Source organism: Trachurus trachurus (assembly GCF_905171665.1).
Source record: "Trachurus trachurus genome assembly, chromosome: 21".
Lineage (NCBI taxonomy): Eukaryota > Metazoa > Chordata > Actinopteri > Carangiformes > Carangidae > Trachurus > Trachurus trachurus.
Window position 1 is genome coordinate 19,745,582 of NC_139899.1, and position 18,813 is coordinate 19,764,394.

Below are 18,813 nucleotides of genomic sequence, written 5' to 3' on the forward strand. Positions count from 1 at the left end.
ATTTTAGCAAATTTGCCCGTTCCCATAATCCCTGTAGAAATAGGTTCATTAATTGTCTGTGTAAGCGTGGTGAATGTGCAGGTCACAACTTCTCCAAAAGAGCATTTTGGAGTTGTTGGACTGTACTGTATATTTGAAAGACAGGGGACCTGTACCGTTACCTCAATTGTGTTCACTGAGCAGCTTGTGTCTCTGTTCCGCGGATCTCAAAATAACATGTGCTGACAATAGGCTATAACCTACTACTATGACTATAGGGATTATGGCAATAGGCGAATTTGCCGAAATGTTGAACTATCCTTTTAAAGAGACTAACAGTGCATACATTTGTCAATTTCTCTGAAAGTTACAGGTGTTCTCTCTGTTTCACTTAAAGGGATACTTCACCCAAAATCAATAATTCACCAATTTTCTACTCATCGTCATGCCAAGGAACGGTTTGGAGAACTTTCGGAGTCATCGAAACGCTTTTGGAGTTCCGGGGGGGGGGGTCCGGCTGGCAACGGATTTTCATATATTGGCGGCAGATAGTGCTCACTTTTGAATTGTCCAAAACACACACTATGAAACATCCAGATACCTCCACACTGCTCGTCTGTACTGACCCAAGTGTCCTGAAGCCGCGACATGAAAAAGTTGTTGGGAAAAAATTTATTTGATCTCTGACAATTGGTGAATTATTGATTTTGGGTGAAGTATCCCTTTAATATTCTTGAAAAAGTCTGAAAGATATTCTTCTATTTCTCTCTCAGATATCACCATGGAAGGCCGACTGGTGGACAACAACTTAACATCTGTGCCACAGTAACAATCCACCATGTGCAGCTTCTCTCGGCCTGATGCCCCCTGAAAACAGCTGCCATGGCTTTTTGTAATGAAAGCCTGCTGGAGGAGTGCGACTTCATGGAGCCGCACAATGTGGAGGAGACACCAGAAAACGTATCGTCCGAGGCCGCGACTCCTCTCATATCAGTCACTCTGCGTGTGACCCTGGCGGCCATAATGATCTTCATGATCACCATCGGTTTCCTCGGCAATGCGATTGTGTGTCTGATCGTCTACCAGAAGCCCGCCATGCGCTCCGCCATCAACCTCCTCCTCGCCACGTTGGCCTTCTCGGACATCATGCTCTCCCTGCTCTGCATGCCCTTCACCGCCGTCACCGTGGCCACCGCGGACTGGACCTTCGGGAGCGGGTTCTGCCGAGCCTCCATCATGCTGTACTGGCTCTTCGTCTTGGAGGGCGTGTCCATCCTCCTCATCATCAGCGTGGACCGGTTCCTCATCATCGTGCAGCGGCAGGACAAGCTGACTCCGCACAGAGCCAAGCTGCTGATCGCGGGTTCGTGGGTGCTGAGTCTGTGCGTGTCCTTACCGTCCGTGGTCGGGTGGAGGACGGGTGCGGCGGGTATCGGGGGCGCCTGGGCTCCGCAGTGCGTGCTGGGGTATAGCGAGTCTGTGGCGGACCGCGGATACACGGTGCTGTTGGCGGTGGCGGTGTTCTTCGTACCGTTCACCGTCATGTTGTACTCTTACATGTGCATCCTGAACACGGTGCGCCGCAACACCCTGCGCATCCACAACCACACCAGCAGCGAGCACTCCTGCCTGCCGGCGCTGAACCAAGTCAGCAAGATGAGACTCACCGGGCTGCAGCGCCCCCCTCAGGTCAAAGTGGACATGAGCTTCAAGACGCGAGCCTTCACCACCATCCTCATCCTCTTCGTGGGGTTCTCGGTGTGCTGGCTGCCGCACACCGTGGTCAGCCTGCTGGCCGTGTTCAGCCGGCAGTTTTACTACAGCTCCGTCTTCTACCCCATCAGCATCGGAGCGCTGTGGCTCAGCTACCTAAAGACGGTCTTCAACCCCGTCATCTACTGCTGGAGGATCAGGAAGTTCAGGGAAGCCTGTCAGGAGTTCATCCCCAAGAGCTGCAGACTGTGTCCCAGAGTCCCGGGCCGGAGCCGCCGGAGAGTGAGGCCCAGTAACATTTATGTTTGCAGTGAGACTCAGTCGGCTGTGTGAAACAAGGAGGACCAGCAAGACAGCAGCTTCTGAGACTCCAACCAGCTCCTCTTAAAGGGATAGTTCAACATTTTTGGCAAATTCGCCTATTGCCATAATCCCTATAGTCATAGCAGTAGGTTCGTTACCTTTAATTATCGGTGCATGTTGTTTTGAGATCCACAGGGCAGAGACACGAGCTGCTCAGTGAACACAATGGAGGTGAACGGTAAAGGTCCCCTGTCCCTCATCAAACTCATCAAATACACAGTCCAACAACTCCAAAACGCTCTCATGGAGAAGTTATGACCTGCACATTCACCATGCTATGAAATAATCGAGACAAGAGTTGTTTTCGATGCAAATGCATAGCTGAGACTACATCCCAGACACGGCTGCTGGGCGGAGTGATTTCAAAAGTGGAAGTAGTTCTGAGTATTTGCTTCATGTGTCTTAATGTTACATAATTATACATGATTATTTCATAGCGTGGTGAATGTGCAGGTCACAACTTCTCCACGAGAGCGTCTTGGAGTTGTTGGATTGTGCATTTGATGAGTTGGTTGAGGGACAGGGGACAATGTACCGTTCACCTCTATTGTGTTCGCTGAGCAGCTCACGTCTCTGCCTCGCGGATCTCAAAACAACATGCACTGATAATTAAAGGTAATTAACCTACTGCTGTGACTATAGGGATTATGGCAATAGGCAAATTTGCCAAAATGTTGAACTATCCCTTTAAATCGTAACAACTAGAGGTCACGAAAGGCCATCTTGTTGGTTGATCAGATAATCTCACCACAAGAATGAGCCCTCAGTCTCACCCTGGCTACAAAGTGGATGAGAAGTTGTTGAAGTGCTCAGAGGAATGTAAATATGAACAGTGACAACACAACGCCGCCTGCTGAGGAAGATCAGGTGACACAGTTAAAAGCTCCAGAGCAGCGACTGAATGGAGCTCGTGAGATTATTTTGTGTGAAATATCAATATCGAACTTTTGTTGTCAAGATACAGTCGGTGATTTTACTTCATGGCCTCGACGGCTCCTGATACTTAACTGCCATTTCATATCCTCCACTGACCATTTACTTCTCTGTTTCATTGTTTGTGGTTCATCAGTGTTTTCTGTTCTTCTGCAGACTGTAAACTCAGTGTTCAGTCTTTGAGTAGTAGTGGTGATTATAATTCAGTTTTCAGTCAAGTGATGAGGGGGGAAAAAAATCAAAAACAAAACATACTTGGTATTAATGTTGAGTGATGTTTTATTAAAAAGAAAATAATGAAAATTGTGCAAAAACAAATGTTTTTGCCAGTTTATAACTGTTATTTTGGACCATGTGTGTGTCATAAAAGGAGAGCGTCAGTTATTGAGCTGTAAATGTTTTCTTGAATGATGAAACCTCGTAAATAAATATAGTTTTGAAACAAAGTTACACTGATATTTGAGCTTGAATGGAGAATGCAGGATCATGAAGAAAATATGTTGCAGCGTTACCTCAGATGTCTGTTCAATGCATTTATCATACAAACTGTAAATGTCTGCTTACATACCATACAAAGTGTCAGTGACCGATGTTGCCCGAAGTACGGTGGCCCTGAGGGCTCAATGCACTGTAAGAAAACAAAAGAATAAAGACAAGTAACTTGAAAAGAAAAATGTGCTCTGTCATTGAACATTGGAACACAATTGGAAACACTTTTGCTGGGGTTTGTTGTCAAATCCATAAAAATGTTTTCTCAATTTGCATCCATTTGTGTATTTACATGTGTTTTTGTGCATTGAGCTCTCGGGAGCTGCACCACACATAGTAAATCTTCATTAAAGACGACATACAGAGCCTCTAGAAAACTCTAACCAGCTGAATGAACAAATTAAGTCATCATAGTTTTTAGTGTAGTGTAGTTTTGACTCAATTTTATGCAGCGTTTTTAATGTGTGTGACTTTTTATCATTGATGAATCATTAGTGCATTGATAATTTGGGTTATTATTTTATCGATGGTATAAAGCAGGTAGGTTTGTTTATTCCCAGCAGGCCTCAGGCAAAGAAGAGAAGCTGTGCAGCATAAAAAAAACAGAAAGATAGAGCTGCTCTTTCATTGCAAATTAAGTTAAGCTCCATTTGTCACTGGATTCTCAGCCTCGTTAGCAGAGTGAACCGGCATTTTGTTTCACTGTATTCATTCATTCATTAATTCTATTTGAATAGCTGAACAAATCAGAGACGCTGGCAATGATCCAGATGTCGGAAACTAGATTACTAAACTCGAGGTACAGCAATGTGGTTTGGACCAATGAAGGGGAACATGGTCTCAGTTTTCAGATGTATAGCAGAACACAGACTCTAACTTCTGGACCACACAGAGAAAACAAATTGCACTAATCAAATATTCTGTGAAAGATGCCGTAATTTATATCACATCACACTGTTTTCAACATGAAAAGAGGTTTATTCGATATAATCTTATATATAAACTGATCCTATAATATTATAAATTATCTTACTGTCAAAAACAAACAATTCTATTTCCAGTGTTGTACTTGGTGTAGGAAGCAAAAGAAAGGCAAAAAGATGTAAGATAGTAAAACGTGAATTTACGCAGCATACACGTGTCAGCAACATAACGTGATCAGCCCATGATCCATCTTAATTTAGATCTCATGTTTGCCTCTACATCTCATTGCTGTCCTAACTTAATCACCTGACTTAGAGCTGGATCTAACTAGTCACTCGTCTCTAAAGACGTCACAGGAGCAGGAGGGGCAAAGTTTTTTTGTTTTTGTTTTTTATCTGGGGCTGTGCTAACACATCAATTCCCGGCCAGACACTGCTTTTTTATGTAACACCGCTCAGTGGCGATCCAACTCTAAGTGCCTTACAGACGCATGGGAATACATTGAAAATAAGTCATAACATATACACCCAAGCAGACACAGTCAGTGTTTGATCAGCACCGTGGTCCTAATTCGCAAGAAAATTTTAATGTGGATGTGGAACATTAATTTATAGATCTCTGACTTGGATTATTTTAAAACTTTGAAGAAATATATTTACAAAATTGAAATATTAGACCAGAGAATTACATACAAGACAACAGGACTAAGACTCGTAAAAAACAAAATGTTCCCAAGCAACAGGTAAAATGAGGATCCGTGTTGTTTTGCATCCAGCTCATTCAGAAGTGGGAACATGTGATGCCTGTGTTGTGTGTAAATCAGTTTTAACACAATTTTTTAATATTCTGCACAGGCCCCTGGATCGTACTGATAAACATCTGTCTGGAAAAAGTTAAATCCCACTCACCACATACTGTAGGAGTTCTCATTGAAGACGTTTTGCTGTTCATCTACTTCTTTTGTTCAATTTTTTTTCAGATTAATTAGTATATTGGAGACATTATTGTGATAGATTACAATAGCTATTTAACCCTGTCAGGAGACAAATTTCCTCCAATGGTTAAATCAGTACATAATTGAAATCATGGTTAATTGTCTTATTTTCATTCTTCATGTGACACTATAGCTTCTCTAAAATCATTTGGTAAAGTAACCTAATTTGAAATAACTTCTGATTTTCTTTTTGAAGACTATTTTCAGCAGGGTTTTTCTTTTTTGTGTGTGTCCATTTGGCAGTCAGCGTCAGAGAGGCAGAATAGAAACATAGGAGGGGAGAGATGTAGTGTGACATTACATTTATTCATTTGGCAGATACTTTTATCCAAAACAACGTCATGCAACAAAGGGCCCTGGACAGGACATTGTGGTCACTTGGGATGTGCTGAGATTTGCTTTCCAAAGCGTTGTGTTCGTTTGCATTTGAATTAAGTCCTGAGCGTGACTCCAATCACGACGGAACTACCACAAATAGCTTTCTTCTTTTTTTGACAAGTGCAAGACATCAACACGGCACGACATGAAACAAGTCTGTGTTTTATTTTGGGGTTTATACTTATTGTTGTTGTTGCCATTTTATATCTAATAAAGATAAATCACCATGCAAATTAAGAGCTGAAAATACCCGCCCCATCTAACAGGACAAAAAAACAACATTTTCCTTATTTACCACTGAAACTGGCAGATTTTTTTATTTTATTTATTTTTTATCAAAAATACCAGTGGCACTGAAAACATGTAATCTTTATTTTTAATAGAAGTGTGACAGTACTGGAAATTTCTTAATGTTTTACAGATAGAGGTCCCAGTTTATCTGCAAAAGAAGATAAGTTTAGGTGCAGGGTCGCACGGAGGTGCAGTGGTTGGCACCATAACTGAACTGACCCCCTCCGTTTCAGCTGAGATCCTTGATTTTCCTTATTGTACCTAAATATGTAAAACCATTAGACTAATAATCCTTTATTCAGCGCATGTGAATTAATATCTTAGTAATAATAACATCTATAGGCTAATAGTTGCAACAATAAGTCAAAGAGCCACAAAATGTCTGTGAGGGAGCACTTTCGGGGCTCAGAAATTGTTTCCTAGGTGCTCTTTGGATGGGACAATTATATCTATTATGTCTAGTTTTTCATTTGTCAGTAAAATAAAAAAAAAAAAAAACATTCATCCATTCATTCATGTATGAAAGTTGAAAAGAATCTCCAAGGCCAAAATCACCCATTTGTCATTGAAAAAAAGGAGGCAAAACACAACATTTTTTGTTTTTGCTTGCACATTTTTTTGCTTTTTTGACAAATATTCTAGTCACACAAGTTATTTTCTTGTAAATGTGCGACTTTAAACTTGAAAACTTTGACTTTTAAACTCAGAAATTGAATTAGAGCACAACGCAGGCCCCCCCAAAACCCCACCCTCCACCCTCCACCTCCGGCCGTGTTGTTGTGACGCGGTGCATGCCGGGTAACAGCGGAGCATCCAGTATGGCGACTTCCACGGGGCAGGATGGAAAGTCGGTCTGTTCCTCGGATGTGGACGTTTTGCTGCACCCCGAGCTGTTGTCCCAGGACTTTATACAGCTCGTTTTAAACGAGGTGAGTCAAAGTCTAGCGGGGGGGATTGTGGGAAATGTCGTTCGCTGTGTAGTTTTGTGTTTAATGTAATATTAATGTAATGTTAGCATGCCGCCGGCTAAAACCAGCCGCTGGTGTCTGAGCATCAGACCTCATTCATGTGTAGCTATTATGTGAGACAAGGTGAACTGACGGTGCTTTGTGTGTCTGCACCAGAGAAACGTCAGTACCGCGGACGGTGGGAGTCGGGACCGGCTCACCGACCTCTACCTGCGGCATGTGATCCCGCTGCCGCAGAGGGCTTTACCCGACAGCCGCTGGGGCAGGAGGGTGGAGAAGAGCCGGGGCAGGCAGACAGCAGCCGGTCACAGGTCAGATCCACCACCCCAACACAAAATACAATGAATGAATGAATGAATTAAATTGTATTACTGTGTCATGCATACATCATCCGTATGCCCAGCCCACATGGGTTTACAAGACACCAAGAAAACAAACCGGGACCAGAGTAGGTAGCCTACACCGTCAGCACATCATTGAAACAAACAAACGAAACTACAGTTAAAACAACCAGATCCTCAGGAGCAATCGGATCATCTTTGGAGGGAAGAAAGAAGAGAAAACCATAGCCTACTAAGCGTCAAAGGAGTTAATCAAAGGGTAATTAAGCAAACTATCCTGTCTTCCTTTCTAGGCTTTGGAAATAAAATTAGCAGTCGCGCACCACTGGGATCTCAGTCCAGAACAATGAAGACATATCTCTATCTACATAGAGTTCAGCTTTATTATCTCACAGAGGGACATTTGTTTTGCAGAGGTAGCAAAAATCAAAAAGACCAAAACAAAAATACATAGAGAGATAAACACAAAAGTCATAAAACCATAGAAACCACCAACTTGGGTTAGGCACCAATAAAAAAAGTAGTTTTAAAAACTAAAGTGCAGATTTAAGGGCAGTGCGAATGGTTTGTACTGTACATAGCTGGAGGCTCTACTGTCAAATAAACCAAACCAATTGTTAACTTTAACTAATAATTTTGTGCCTAATGTATAACTGTTGTTATAGATAAGTTAGGACTGATGAAAATAGTCTTGACAGGAGGATATATAGAGATGTAGATAAGTAGATGAGACTGGAGGTTCTATGAAAAATTGGAAAAGCTAAATATCTTTGAAACAGCAGCTATAAGATTTCCTACATAACTCCCTCTGGACCAGTTTGATAAGTTACCCATGTGACAAAAGACAAATATGCCCTGATCATTGCACACTAAACTGCAGTTTATCATACATTTTCCAGCTCTAGCAGTCTTTGTGCTTCTCTCCATTTTAATAGACACATGCCAACCAAATGTATGACCATTTATTTACATGTGTCTGCTCTGCAGCTGGCAGTGGGGCGGCTGCTGCCTCGTCAAAACCTTCACAGTCCTAAGCAGCGTGTTCGGCCATGTGAAGTGCATCAGTTCATTTGCCAAAGAGGCATCAGGTTTCTGAAATATTGGTTTAGCTTTCTGCGATATTCACTCTGAAAGTCCTCATTCACTGTCCCATCAGCCACATTAGATCTTCACTTAGGGATGAAGGAAAACACGGACCTAATCAGATAACTAAACAGGTTTTAAGCAAATCTTTTAACACTAATGTGCGTATTTCAGTGCGTGTTTATTTTTTTACTTCTTGCCAGATGCTGAGTTCATAATACTGACATTTAGAAGTGGCTTTCTGTTGGTGTTGTTACCGCTCATTACTGGCCTGCAGTAAATCTTGTGAAAGTTTGGACCATGAAGTACCCACCTGTTGGATCCTTTTGTCGCCTGGGAAAAAGAAATCCAATGTGACCGTCTAGTTGCGTTAGTGTGACGCAATTGATTTTTAAACGCTGCCTTTAAATTGGGACACAGCTGCAGCCTCTGGTCGGTGGGAGCTATTTTGTCCCAAATTTCATTTTGTCTTTTAAAGCGTCATGACTCAGCGCACGTTCGAGATAGAGATAAGTCATTTTTTTCTTATTAAACTTTATGGCTACTTTACTAAAAAACACCTGCATGTCAACGTGAGTCGCTGATTTTTGTCAATACACTAATGTTAAAAGTCAAAAAACTTTCTCTGTGTTTACGCTCAGATTACACTGTGTTGCTGGTTCGGCAGGCGGCTCCTCCTGTTGCAAATGTAATCCAATTGATGCAATGCAAACAAACTGATTATTATTATCATTTATTGTTTGGTCATTTCTAGTTCGAGTAACGACCACAATAGGAAAAGGCCCCTGATCGTGTTCGATGGCACTTCCTCCCACTCTGGCCCGCTGAAAGTGAAGAAACCGGAAGGAAGCAGCGCACCGTCCACAGGGATCACCGACAGGTTAAAACCACCTCCAGCTGCAAACCTGTCCAACCCCATCCGCAAACTGGCGGGAAACACGTCTTCCTCCTCCGTTCATCGCAGCACTGAACCTGTAAACCTCAAACGAGAAGCAAACAACTCGGTAAGAACATCTCCTGACATCAAATTTAAAGAGGAACTATGCAAGATTTGCACCTTATTTAAACAGTTTTGGAGTTACTGTGATGGTTAAATGACTTGTTAGGGGGAGAATGGAGGCTCTCTGCCTTCCACCTAGCGTCTCTTGGCCGAAAACCAAGATCAGCGCCTCCGACCCGGTGTCCCAGATCTCGTCTCAAGAGAAACGTGGACTGCTTTACGGCAATACGACACAAACACACTCACACAATCTGTAATCTCTTGTTAACGTTACCCACCTCGGTAGACATCGCTCCACAGATTGCCTTCTTGTCGGCTTTGTTGAAAATAAATTCACATGGCCAGAGGGGGGAGGGAGGAGGGTTAGCAGTGAGTTTTTACAACAGTGAAAATATGCACTTTGATACTGTAGGGAGGGGGGAGCTCCGTAGAGAAGCGACCAAAATGGCAAAAAAGCGACCGACTTGCATAGTTCTAGTTTTCTACCTGGTTTTCTATCTAGTTTTTATTAAAAAAAATTGTATTAATTGCATGGTAATTATTGGTGAAATTCTTTAAGTCTGTGCAAAAAAGTACAACAGCAGATTGAATCCAGCATTAATATACTTGTCTCGTCTTCCATCACATCAGGGAACACCAAAGTCTCCAGAGGTGAAGAAAAAGATCCAGCATGTGACATGGCCCTGACTCAGCATGGACCGGATCGGAGCTCAGACTCTGCTGGACAAATCCTTCACTTCCCGTGACCCGACGCCCCAGTGTTGTTACCCACTAACTTTGTTCTCCTCATCGCGGTTTTCATACTAATTTTATCACAGACAGAAGTGGACACTTCTTCTCCTGTGTGTCATCGGCCACTTCCCTGTTTTGTCGCTCGGCTCCGAGAGCTCACAGGACGCGGCGGCGGCGGCGGTGCTCTGAAGATACAGTCGTCACAGGCCTCCATGTACGTAGCTTTCCCACAACCTCAAGTGCCCTTACCATCAATGATCGGCAACTCCAGAACGCCCTCTAGGACACGGCTCTTCATTATGTTTCTGTGGAGGGATTGGTTTTGGTAACTGGGTCCTGAGTTCTGGTCTGCAGAGTGGAGTTAGTGGTGAGTTTCTTTGCTAAAGGATCTCACAGTCTGGACGTATCCTAGAGACATCGTGAACACATGATGTGTTTAGCAAGTCTCAGCTGTTGTTCTCTGGCTTTTTCATACATTCTTGAAGGAATACACACCACAGCTTATGCTGAACCACAGCAGAAAGTGTGTGCTTGACATTTTTGAGCAGATGTTCTATGCTCAATTTATTTTTATTTAACTTCATCCCATCGGGCTTTGTTCAAAACCTCAGTGCAGTTTCACAAGTTGTTCAGGGTTTTTAAATATCTATGTAGATTGTTAAACATCTCATAGATAAAACTGATATTCTTGTGCAGCCAGAGCATCATCCACTGCTGAGCAGCCACGCTGACATCGATGAAGCAGGTAACTTCCATTCATACGTGTAAATATCACATTTTAATGCTTCAGGAAAAGAAAGGAATACAAACTAAACTGAGAACAAAGTCTTTTTGAAGAAGATTTATTTAAAATTGTGGACAAATTGACTTTGCGGTTGCTGTCTTTGAAACTATTCACCAGAAACACAGGATTCACAAAAACGTTGCGAATCCGCTCCGTCAAACCAAGCGACACATTTGTACCAACATTTCTTTTTCTTTTTTAAAAAATAAAATGTCGATTAAAATTAATCACTTCTGTTGATTTTACTGCAGTAGAAAAGTCAGCAGCTTCGTGGCCCATGTTTGATATGCTAGTATTGTGATATTTATTACATAATGTACTTTTACACTGAAGGATGGATGAATGTTGTGGTTTAAAAAAATAAAAATAAAGGAAGTCTAGACTTTTAAAGTGATTTAGACCCAGCAATCTGCAACATGTTTTTAACTTTTTAATTAAATATATATATTTTAATTTTTTTTTTCATTTGCCAAATGAGACATTACAAACCTTTTGTAATGTTTTTTCTTTGTATTAACAATTCCGAAATTTCATGCAGCTACAATTAGGAATAATAGAAACAGATGCAACATGAATATTATATTTATCTAGTTACAGCAGAACTCATTCATAAAACTCAAACCAATTATAGCATCAAGCTAATCCATGCACAGAGCAGTAATTATTATTACACGTTTAAGTCTGCATTAATATTGTAGATTTATTTCAAAATGCTTACAGTGTCAATCTACAAACGTGTTGCTCCTTCATTAGCAAATGTATAAATTTGTGCCGACAGTTATTTGGTTAGTAAGGACTTTCTCAGAGAGATAAAATTTAACATAAACTTTCTGAATTCAAATAACATTGTTAGTAGTTTGTCTGTCATGTACATTCATAGTAATGCTTGGTAGTAAAGATGCTATTCTCTGTGCTCAGATAGTATTTATTGCATATTTCTCATTCCTTGATCATAATTATCATCAGCCAATCAGCTGTAGGCCTATCTGTTATCCCTGACACTGAGTTTACATGTCTTTGCCGCACTCTGGGCACAGGATGTCATCACGCTCGGTGAGGAACCCACGCCCGACCAAGGACACGGAGCACTTCTTACAGTTGAAGCAGTCATTGTGCCACTGGCGCTCCTCAAAGGAAATGTACTTGCTGCCTCCGAGGCCTGAAAGAGAGAATCCAGTGTGAGTCAAGACAAAAGAGAAACAGGAGAGATTTGTTGTTAGATCCAGGAAGAAGAAGAAGAAGACTGATAATTAATAGTTACCGCTAATGGGGGTGGTGCAGGAGGCGCACTTCTTGGCATAGAGGTTGCAGAAGCAGTTGAGACAATAAGCAAAGTCATCTCTAGAGGTAAACCTCTGGCCAGACAGCTGCTGCTTGCAGCTAGTGCACAGGAAGCAGTCCTTGTGCCAGGGCTGGTCGCGGTAGGTCACCCCGCCGGTGGTGATGGGCTGACGGATGGGAGGACATGGTTACGTACAGGGCGTGAACATGGAGACCGATTGAACACATCAGTTACGATTGATTTCATTTCTTCTCCTACCTTCTTGCAGTGCACACACTGCATAGCAAACTGCTTCTCGTAGCAGGGCACACAGAAGTTATGAGTGTCCTTAGGGATGAAGCTCTTGGTGCCGATTGGCTGCTGGCACCTCTGGCAGGTGAAGCAGGTCTCATGCCAGCTGTTGCCCTTGTGCTCCATTTTCCTGGAGCCTTCAGAGGAACACGAGGTTGAGTTGGATGAAGTTTAAAGGAGGTCAATAAAGCAGTAATAAGACAATTACAGAAACTACACATTTTATGTCTCGGTGTAATGCCTGTAAAAGCATTAGCATAATTTGTGCTGTAACTTGTGCTTCGATAGTTCTTTAGTATCGTCTGAGGAGATGTTTTCAGAATTACTCATTTCAGGTTTGTTATTATCTATTTAGTCAGCATTGGCTCATCATAACAGGATACATTCAATTGAATGCACATGATTGACTCTCAATGGAAAAAACATGTGGCAATTTGTGAGCACGAGTGTGCACGCACAGTGATGCCCTAACCAGTTAGTATTTTTAAACTGGAAAAACTATAAAGTTTCTATTCTAACACAGCCTGTAATAGTCGACCTTGTCCCAGTGATTCCAACCCAGATATCTCTTCTTTTTACTCCCGTTGGAAAGTTAAGTGACTTCCCAGTTTCATGCTCTTTTCACCTACAGCCTACACACCAACAAATACATGATGGAGTTCAAGAAAACACTGAATATTGTTTGGAAATGGACAGTTTAGAGAAAGTGGATGTGTCATTTTCTACCGTTAAGTTTTGTTTGATATTTGCTCTATTCCTAAGTAATTACACATGCAATTGTACTGGTGCAATGGATTCACCTCTGGTACTGGAGATCATTCAATCATTAATCCAACTCATGAAATAACATAAATGAAAGGCTACTTTTTATTCATAAGGGTTTACACGATTCAAAATAAGAGCCATATTCTCTGCACATCAGAAATTGCATTTTTGTTAACTCCGTCTGTTTTGTTGGTGTTGTTGGCTCAACTCAAACTGGTTGTGCTCTCTTCCTACCTGGCATGATGGTCTTCTTGCACTCATGGCACTTGGAGGAATACTCATTGGAGTAGCACTCGGTGCAGAGGAGCTGCTCATCCTTGGTGGAGAAGGGCTTGTCCACCAGCGAGCGCTTGCACTGGAAGCACTTGAAACAGTCCTCGTGCCAGTGACGGTCCTTGTAGGACAGATCCTGCAAAAGACACGGGCAGGACAATTTCAGCAAAGGAAACCCACAGAAAGAACATATTATAGGTAAAAAAAAAAAAAAAGTATTCTGTGAAGTGTCTTACCCTGGTGTTGCAGCCAATAGGCTTTTTGCACTCCTCACAGGTGTTGGAGTACAGGCTCTCGTAACATTTCACACAGTAGGGATTCTCCTCTCTGAGAACATACTTCTTCCCAAACAGGGTCTCCTTGCAGTAATGGCAGTCGTAGCGCTCAGTCATTTTGACCCGGGGTCACTCACCTGATAGAGAGAAAGAAAGAAAGAGAAAGAGAGGTGGGAGAACAAAGACTCAGAAACAGTCGAACAGCAGGGAAGCTGAAGAAGACGTTCACACAGCTTCATCTGGATCATTACAGCAGCTTTTCCACATCCTGCCACCAGAAAAACAACAGTAACTCTTGAAGACAGTTTTGCTTATTTTTTTTGCTCCTCTGTCCAAATCCATCTCTGCACTGACAGTGACGCTCAGCAGAGAGCAATTTCCTAGTGATCGGAAATTCCTCGCAATAAATTTTTTCTCCAAGGCACAATATCAGCATTCAGTATCAAGACCCTTCACAGTGCAGGGTTTTTCCACAATGTGTTGTTTTTTTCTCCCCTTTCATCTCCTTCTCTCATCTCTCAGCAGTCCTTTTATTCTCTTCTCAGTGTCAGGAGCAGAAGGTGACAGATGAGGAGCATATAAATAACTCCTATCAGTCCTGCTTAGAGACAGTCGACGTCTGAACTGATGCATACCAACACCCGCCATGCCACCGTGCACTGACCCATCCATCAGCTCGCCTCCAGCTGTCAGCACCAGATCACAGTATCCCTTGTCATTGTGGGTGTGTGTGTGTGTGTGGCGCGTGTGTGCGTCTGCGTATAAGTAGGTTTGAATGGCACTTGTAATAATGACTACTCGCAGTCTGCAGCTGTTGGTGGTCTGGCTGCTAAGCCCTCTGGTTATCCCACCTGTGGCTAAATACTCTTACTCTCTGTAGACCCGGGATAGTGTGGGCTGTATATTTGAGCACTCTCATGTGAGCGAAAAGCGGACGTGATCCTGCACATAAAGCCTTCAATAACAGCAGGCTTTTGATTTGTCATGTTTGTCACTCACTCACATGCTCCAATATTCATGCAACTATGTGTCCACTCATTCCCCAGCAGCTATAGCTGGAAACAAAACTGGACAATGTTAGTTTTATTCCTACATGTTCATTTGTGCTGTTCTTAATTTCTTGGATTCCTGGTTTTAATTGAGTCGCTCTCCTCTGTTGTTAACTTTTTTCCTTTTGATCTATTTGTGTTTCACTGTGTATTCCTGCCTCAGCGGTTTAACATGAGATCTGCGAGTGATTTGTGATGTTCCCGACACTCAGAAGGTTAGAATCCTTTATCTGGTCGAAGTTGAGACGCTTAATCTGCGTGTCCTCTACGCTCTGAGCTTTCTCAACCCCTCCCACATTCCCCCATTGTCTGTTGCTCCCACCATGACTCACCTAGCTTACATAAGGATTTATCTGACTCCTAAAAATAAAAATCGGATAATCTGAACTGCCACAAATAAAACCCCCAGCTATTCAGACGTGCCATGCAGCTGTTTGCCAGCTTCTGGGGCCTCTTTGATGCTTCTCATCTGGGAGTCTGTCTAAGCTGAGCTACAGCCAGTTACATGGTAAGTATTGGACCACTGTGCAGCCTGGTCGATCCCCAGAAAGTTCCAGCGCTTAAAGACAACTCGCCTGTCTTTAAAGGTGAGGAACTCCTCATGTGATACTGTTTTTGTGTGATCCATCAAATGATTGTGCATTCATTGCCGTAAAAGTTTTGCTTTTACTAGTAAATGTGAGTTATTGGTCAAGCTAAATAAGGAACTCCACTGTTGCACAAATTTCTCTTCGTTTCAGACATTTTAAAGATGCACAGGCCTGTGTCTCAAATATTCCCCAACCATCTGAGGAAATGCAAACCACTGACCTTTAAACAGCAGCAATTCCTAAAGTGACAGCCACTAAGAATCACCTGGTAAGTGGATAATGAAATGAAAATGTCAAATCAAATTAGGTCCTAAATTTGAAATGTTCCCTTTAAATCTCGCATTACAATTTGCGTTCTAAGTACCTACAGTAGAAAGTAACTCAATAAGCTCTCATACATCCATATATTTTCAGGAACCTCTCAAATCCCTTACTAACTATTGTGCTCACATTACCACAGGATATATCTGTGCTGAATTAAATGATGACAAAATGCTGTGTTATGCATGAGCTGTCTAACAAAATAGAAGTTACGCCTATGTAATATATTAACTAGTAAAGAGCTGACACCTTCATCAACACAGTGTTGCTGAAGGGAAGTGTGAGGTTGATGAGGAGAGAGGAAAAGAAGAGGAGGAAGGTGGAAATTGACTCTGCTAACAGGAGCCAACAAGGGTTGTGCATTTTTTTTTTTTTTGGATAAGAATAGATAGTGAAATGATTTATAATGAAAGAGGAAGTCAGACTGTCTCCAAGACAGAGAGGAGGAACATGAGGAGGGGTGGTGGTTAAATAGTGAAGGTACTGGTGCAGGTGGAAAAGACGAGGACATGAGCAGGTGGGTGGGGAGGCAGGTAGGTAGGAGGATGCCACAGTGAAGCAGCTGTGGCTCTGGGAATGGAAGACACAGTGCATGAAGACCAGTGAAGGAAAAAAAAGGATGGAGAGATGGATGAGTGGATGGATGGATAGATAGTGGAGCAGCTGAACAGAGCTGGGTCTTACCTTCCTGTCTGAGGAGTGTGTGCCTGTGCAGAGTCTGTGGCAGACTGAGAGGGGAGGCTCCGGCTCAGCTGTAGTAACTCCTGATTGCATTACTCCACCCATCAGGGGCTAATTGAAAATGGGGGAGGGGCGACATCGGGGAGTGGGAGGGGGATTTCATGGGTGGGGGGGTTACGGAGTGGGGCAGTGGGGGGATCTTTTTTGAGACGATCTAAAAATACAGCGGTGCTTCACAGAGATAACCCCGAGGCCCCCTTTCACTCATTCAGTCACCAGTGAGACCGTGAGGCCTTTTAAGGTCACTCACTTGTTGTTCATTCGCTCACTCACATACCCACTCAGTGATTCATCATCTCACGCGTGGCCTTAAATTACACTTTTAATTTTCCAATAACTTGTGTCTCCCCCCCCTTACACACACACACACACACACACACACACACACACACACACACACACACACACACACACACACACACACACACACACACACACACACACACACACACACACACACACACACACACACACACACACAGCCCATCCTGCTTCCTGCAGAAATGCACGTCGGTCTTCTCCGCTGCTGTTTTGTTTTCATCAGATATCTGCGGTTATCATTATCATAATACTGGACACACACATGGACAAACACACAATTCACTGTTACATAATTCCTCAAATCTTCCTGAGGCCCCTGATGCGTGATGGAAAGGATGCCAAGGGTCGAATGTCAAAGACTGTTGTCCTGGGAGATTTATCCCTACACTCATATGTCTCATCTGTCTCTACCTCCCTATATTCCTCCTCCCGGGGGAGGACGCGTTCGGTCCCAAACGTCTAACGTGTTGAATATGGTATCCAGGCCTGCTAATGACAGACGCCCACATGGTTTCTAAGAAACTTGTGGCACTATTTTCTGCAACCCCACACTCTCTTGTTCACACTGCTACACCCCCCCTGCATCACATCCAATACTCTTCTCACAGTCTCTCTTTCCTCATCCTCTCTCTCTCTCTCTTTCAAACAGGTTTTCCTGACCCGGTGGTCTCTCCACTGAGAAAATACGTCAGCAGTGCTCCACTAAGATTATGATGCTCTATTTGTGGCAAGCCATGAAGAGCCCAGTGCTTAGTAAAGTATTAAATCAGTTTGTGTGCATGTGTTTATGTTTATACCAGGATAGGTTTTTCTTTTCTTATATCGCAGGCCAATTTGATACCAACTAAAATACCTGTCATGACCATTTTTACAGTCCCTAAAAGATGAATCCTATTGACTTTTCATCCAGTGCCACCGGCAGCAGATTGACTTAACTTGAGTTAAGATCTAAACACCTAGGTTGGACCACCATCATCCTGCACCAACATTGATACGCAATTTAAATTTGTCCAGTACTTTACTTCATGACCAGATACCTGAAAAACTAATGAGGCCCTAGTGTGTGTGTGTGTGTGTGTGTGGTGCTAACAAGCAAATGTTGGCATGGTGAACATGGTATGCACATCAATTTGTGTGCTAACTTTAGCATTTAGCTCAAATCACCACTGTGTTTACAGATAATGTAGACTGATTAGCTGCAAGGACATTAGTTATCAGATTTAATTTAAATGAGCAATGTTTTTCTGTCACTTAGGCTTATTTTATTAGCCATTTCGAGTAATGTCTGATAAGCTCTGCAACCACAGACCAAATACTGGACAGGCCTTTGGATATTTTACACACCGGGTTCAAGATAAACTCAGCAGATGTTGTTCAATTTCTGCTAAACCGTGGGTAAAGGCTTTACAAAGTTTTCCTGAGTCTTACAGTTAACAGGTTAAAAGTGGGCAGCTTGGGGTAAACAGGAAGCTGTGCGGTTTGGTTGTAGGTGAAATTGAAGTCAGATGACTTCTCTCCAGACAGAAGACAGAGGATGCTCTACTAGTTCAGGACACGGACAAGACTGGGAATTGATTTGATTTGATTACTCCGCGTTAAACAGACTAGTCATCTTTTCCTTCATGTATCCAATGTACTTTTGGTTAAAAAAAAGAGAGAAAGAAATAGTTGAAATTCCAGCATAAAACATGAGTACATATGTTAATCACATGTTCTCCCTCACCCTCATATGTTGCTAATGTATAATTTAAACACATTATAGCCTAATAATAATCCTGTAGTAGTTCACCCAGGAATTTTCAGTTTACGTAATTTCAGACATGTGGTTTAATTTAAACCTCACAGGACAAATCTATTTCATGAACCATGACCAATTGAAACATTGCCCACGACTGGCCCCACTTGCCCTCAGCCCTTGCTCTCTTGCCCCCCC

General features: G+C 42.6%; 3 protein-coding genes across 3 annotated transcripts; 2 read left to right on the forward strand and 1 right to left on the reverse strand.

Annotated features, from left to right (window-relative positions):
• Positions 1 to 861: 861 nt before the first annotated feature.
• gpr45 (G protein-coupled receptor 45) lies at positions 862 to 2,025 on the forward strand (the record flags this gene model as incomplete). The annotated part of the gene is made up of 1 exon (XM_083996519.1): positions 862 to 2,025. One exon carries the CDS (start codon positions 862 to 864, stop codon positions 2,023 to 2,025), a length of 1,164 nt encoding a protein of 387 aa, XP_083852645.1.
• Positions 2,026 to 6,877: 4,852 nt separating this feature from the next.
• cUnh2orf49 (chromosome Un C2orf49 homolog) lies at positions 6,878 to 11,306 on the forward strand. The gene is made up of 4 exons (XM_083996707.1): positions 6,878 to 6,993; positions 7,189 to 7,343; positions 9,211 to 9,460; positions 10,087 to 11,306. Exons 1-4 carry the CDS (start codon positions 6,883 to 6,885, stop codon positions 10,141 to 10,143), a joined length of 573 nt encoding a protein of 190 aa, XP_083852833.1. The 5' UTR covers positions 6,878 to 6,882; the 3' UTR covers positions 10,144 to 11,306.
• Positions 11,307 to 11,979: 673 nt separating this feature from the next.
• fhl2a (four and a half LIM domains 2a) lies at positions 11,980 to 16,541 on the reverse strand (the record flags this gene model as incomplete). Its single annotated transcript, XM_083996637.1, has 6 exons — positions 16,503 to 16,541; positions 13,820 to 13,995; positions 13,545 to 13,719; positions 12,513 to 12,682; positions 12,234 to 12,420; positions 11,980 to 12,131 (listed from the first exon to the last, which is right to left on the reverse strand). The coding sequence occupies exons 2-6, from the start codon at positions 13,973 to 13,975 to the stop codon at positions 11,980 to 11,982; spliced, it is 840 nt and encodes a 279-aa protein (XP_083852763.1). The 5' UTR covers positions 13,976 to 13,995; positions 16,503 to 16,541.
• Positions 16,542 to 18,813: the final 2,272 nt, after the last annotated feature.

What these genes read in the sequence shown, in the direction of transcription:
- cUnh2orf49 (XM_083996707.1), top strand. Translation starts at nt 6,883, where the DNA reads ATGGCGACTTCCACGGGGCAGGATGGAAAGTCGGTCTGTTCCTCGGAT. An exon ending in TACAGCTCGTTTTAAACGAG is followed by an intron (nt 6,994 to 7,188) that starts GTGAGTCAAAGT and finishes TGTCTGCACCAG; the next exon opens with AGAAACGTCAGTACCGCGGA. An exon ending in CAGACAGCAGCCGGTCACAG is followed by an intron (nt 7,344 to 9,210) that starts GTCAGATCCACC and finishes GGTCATTTCTAG; the next exon opens with TTCGAGTAACGACCACAATA.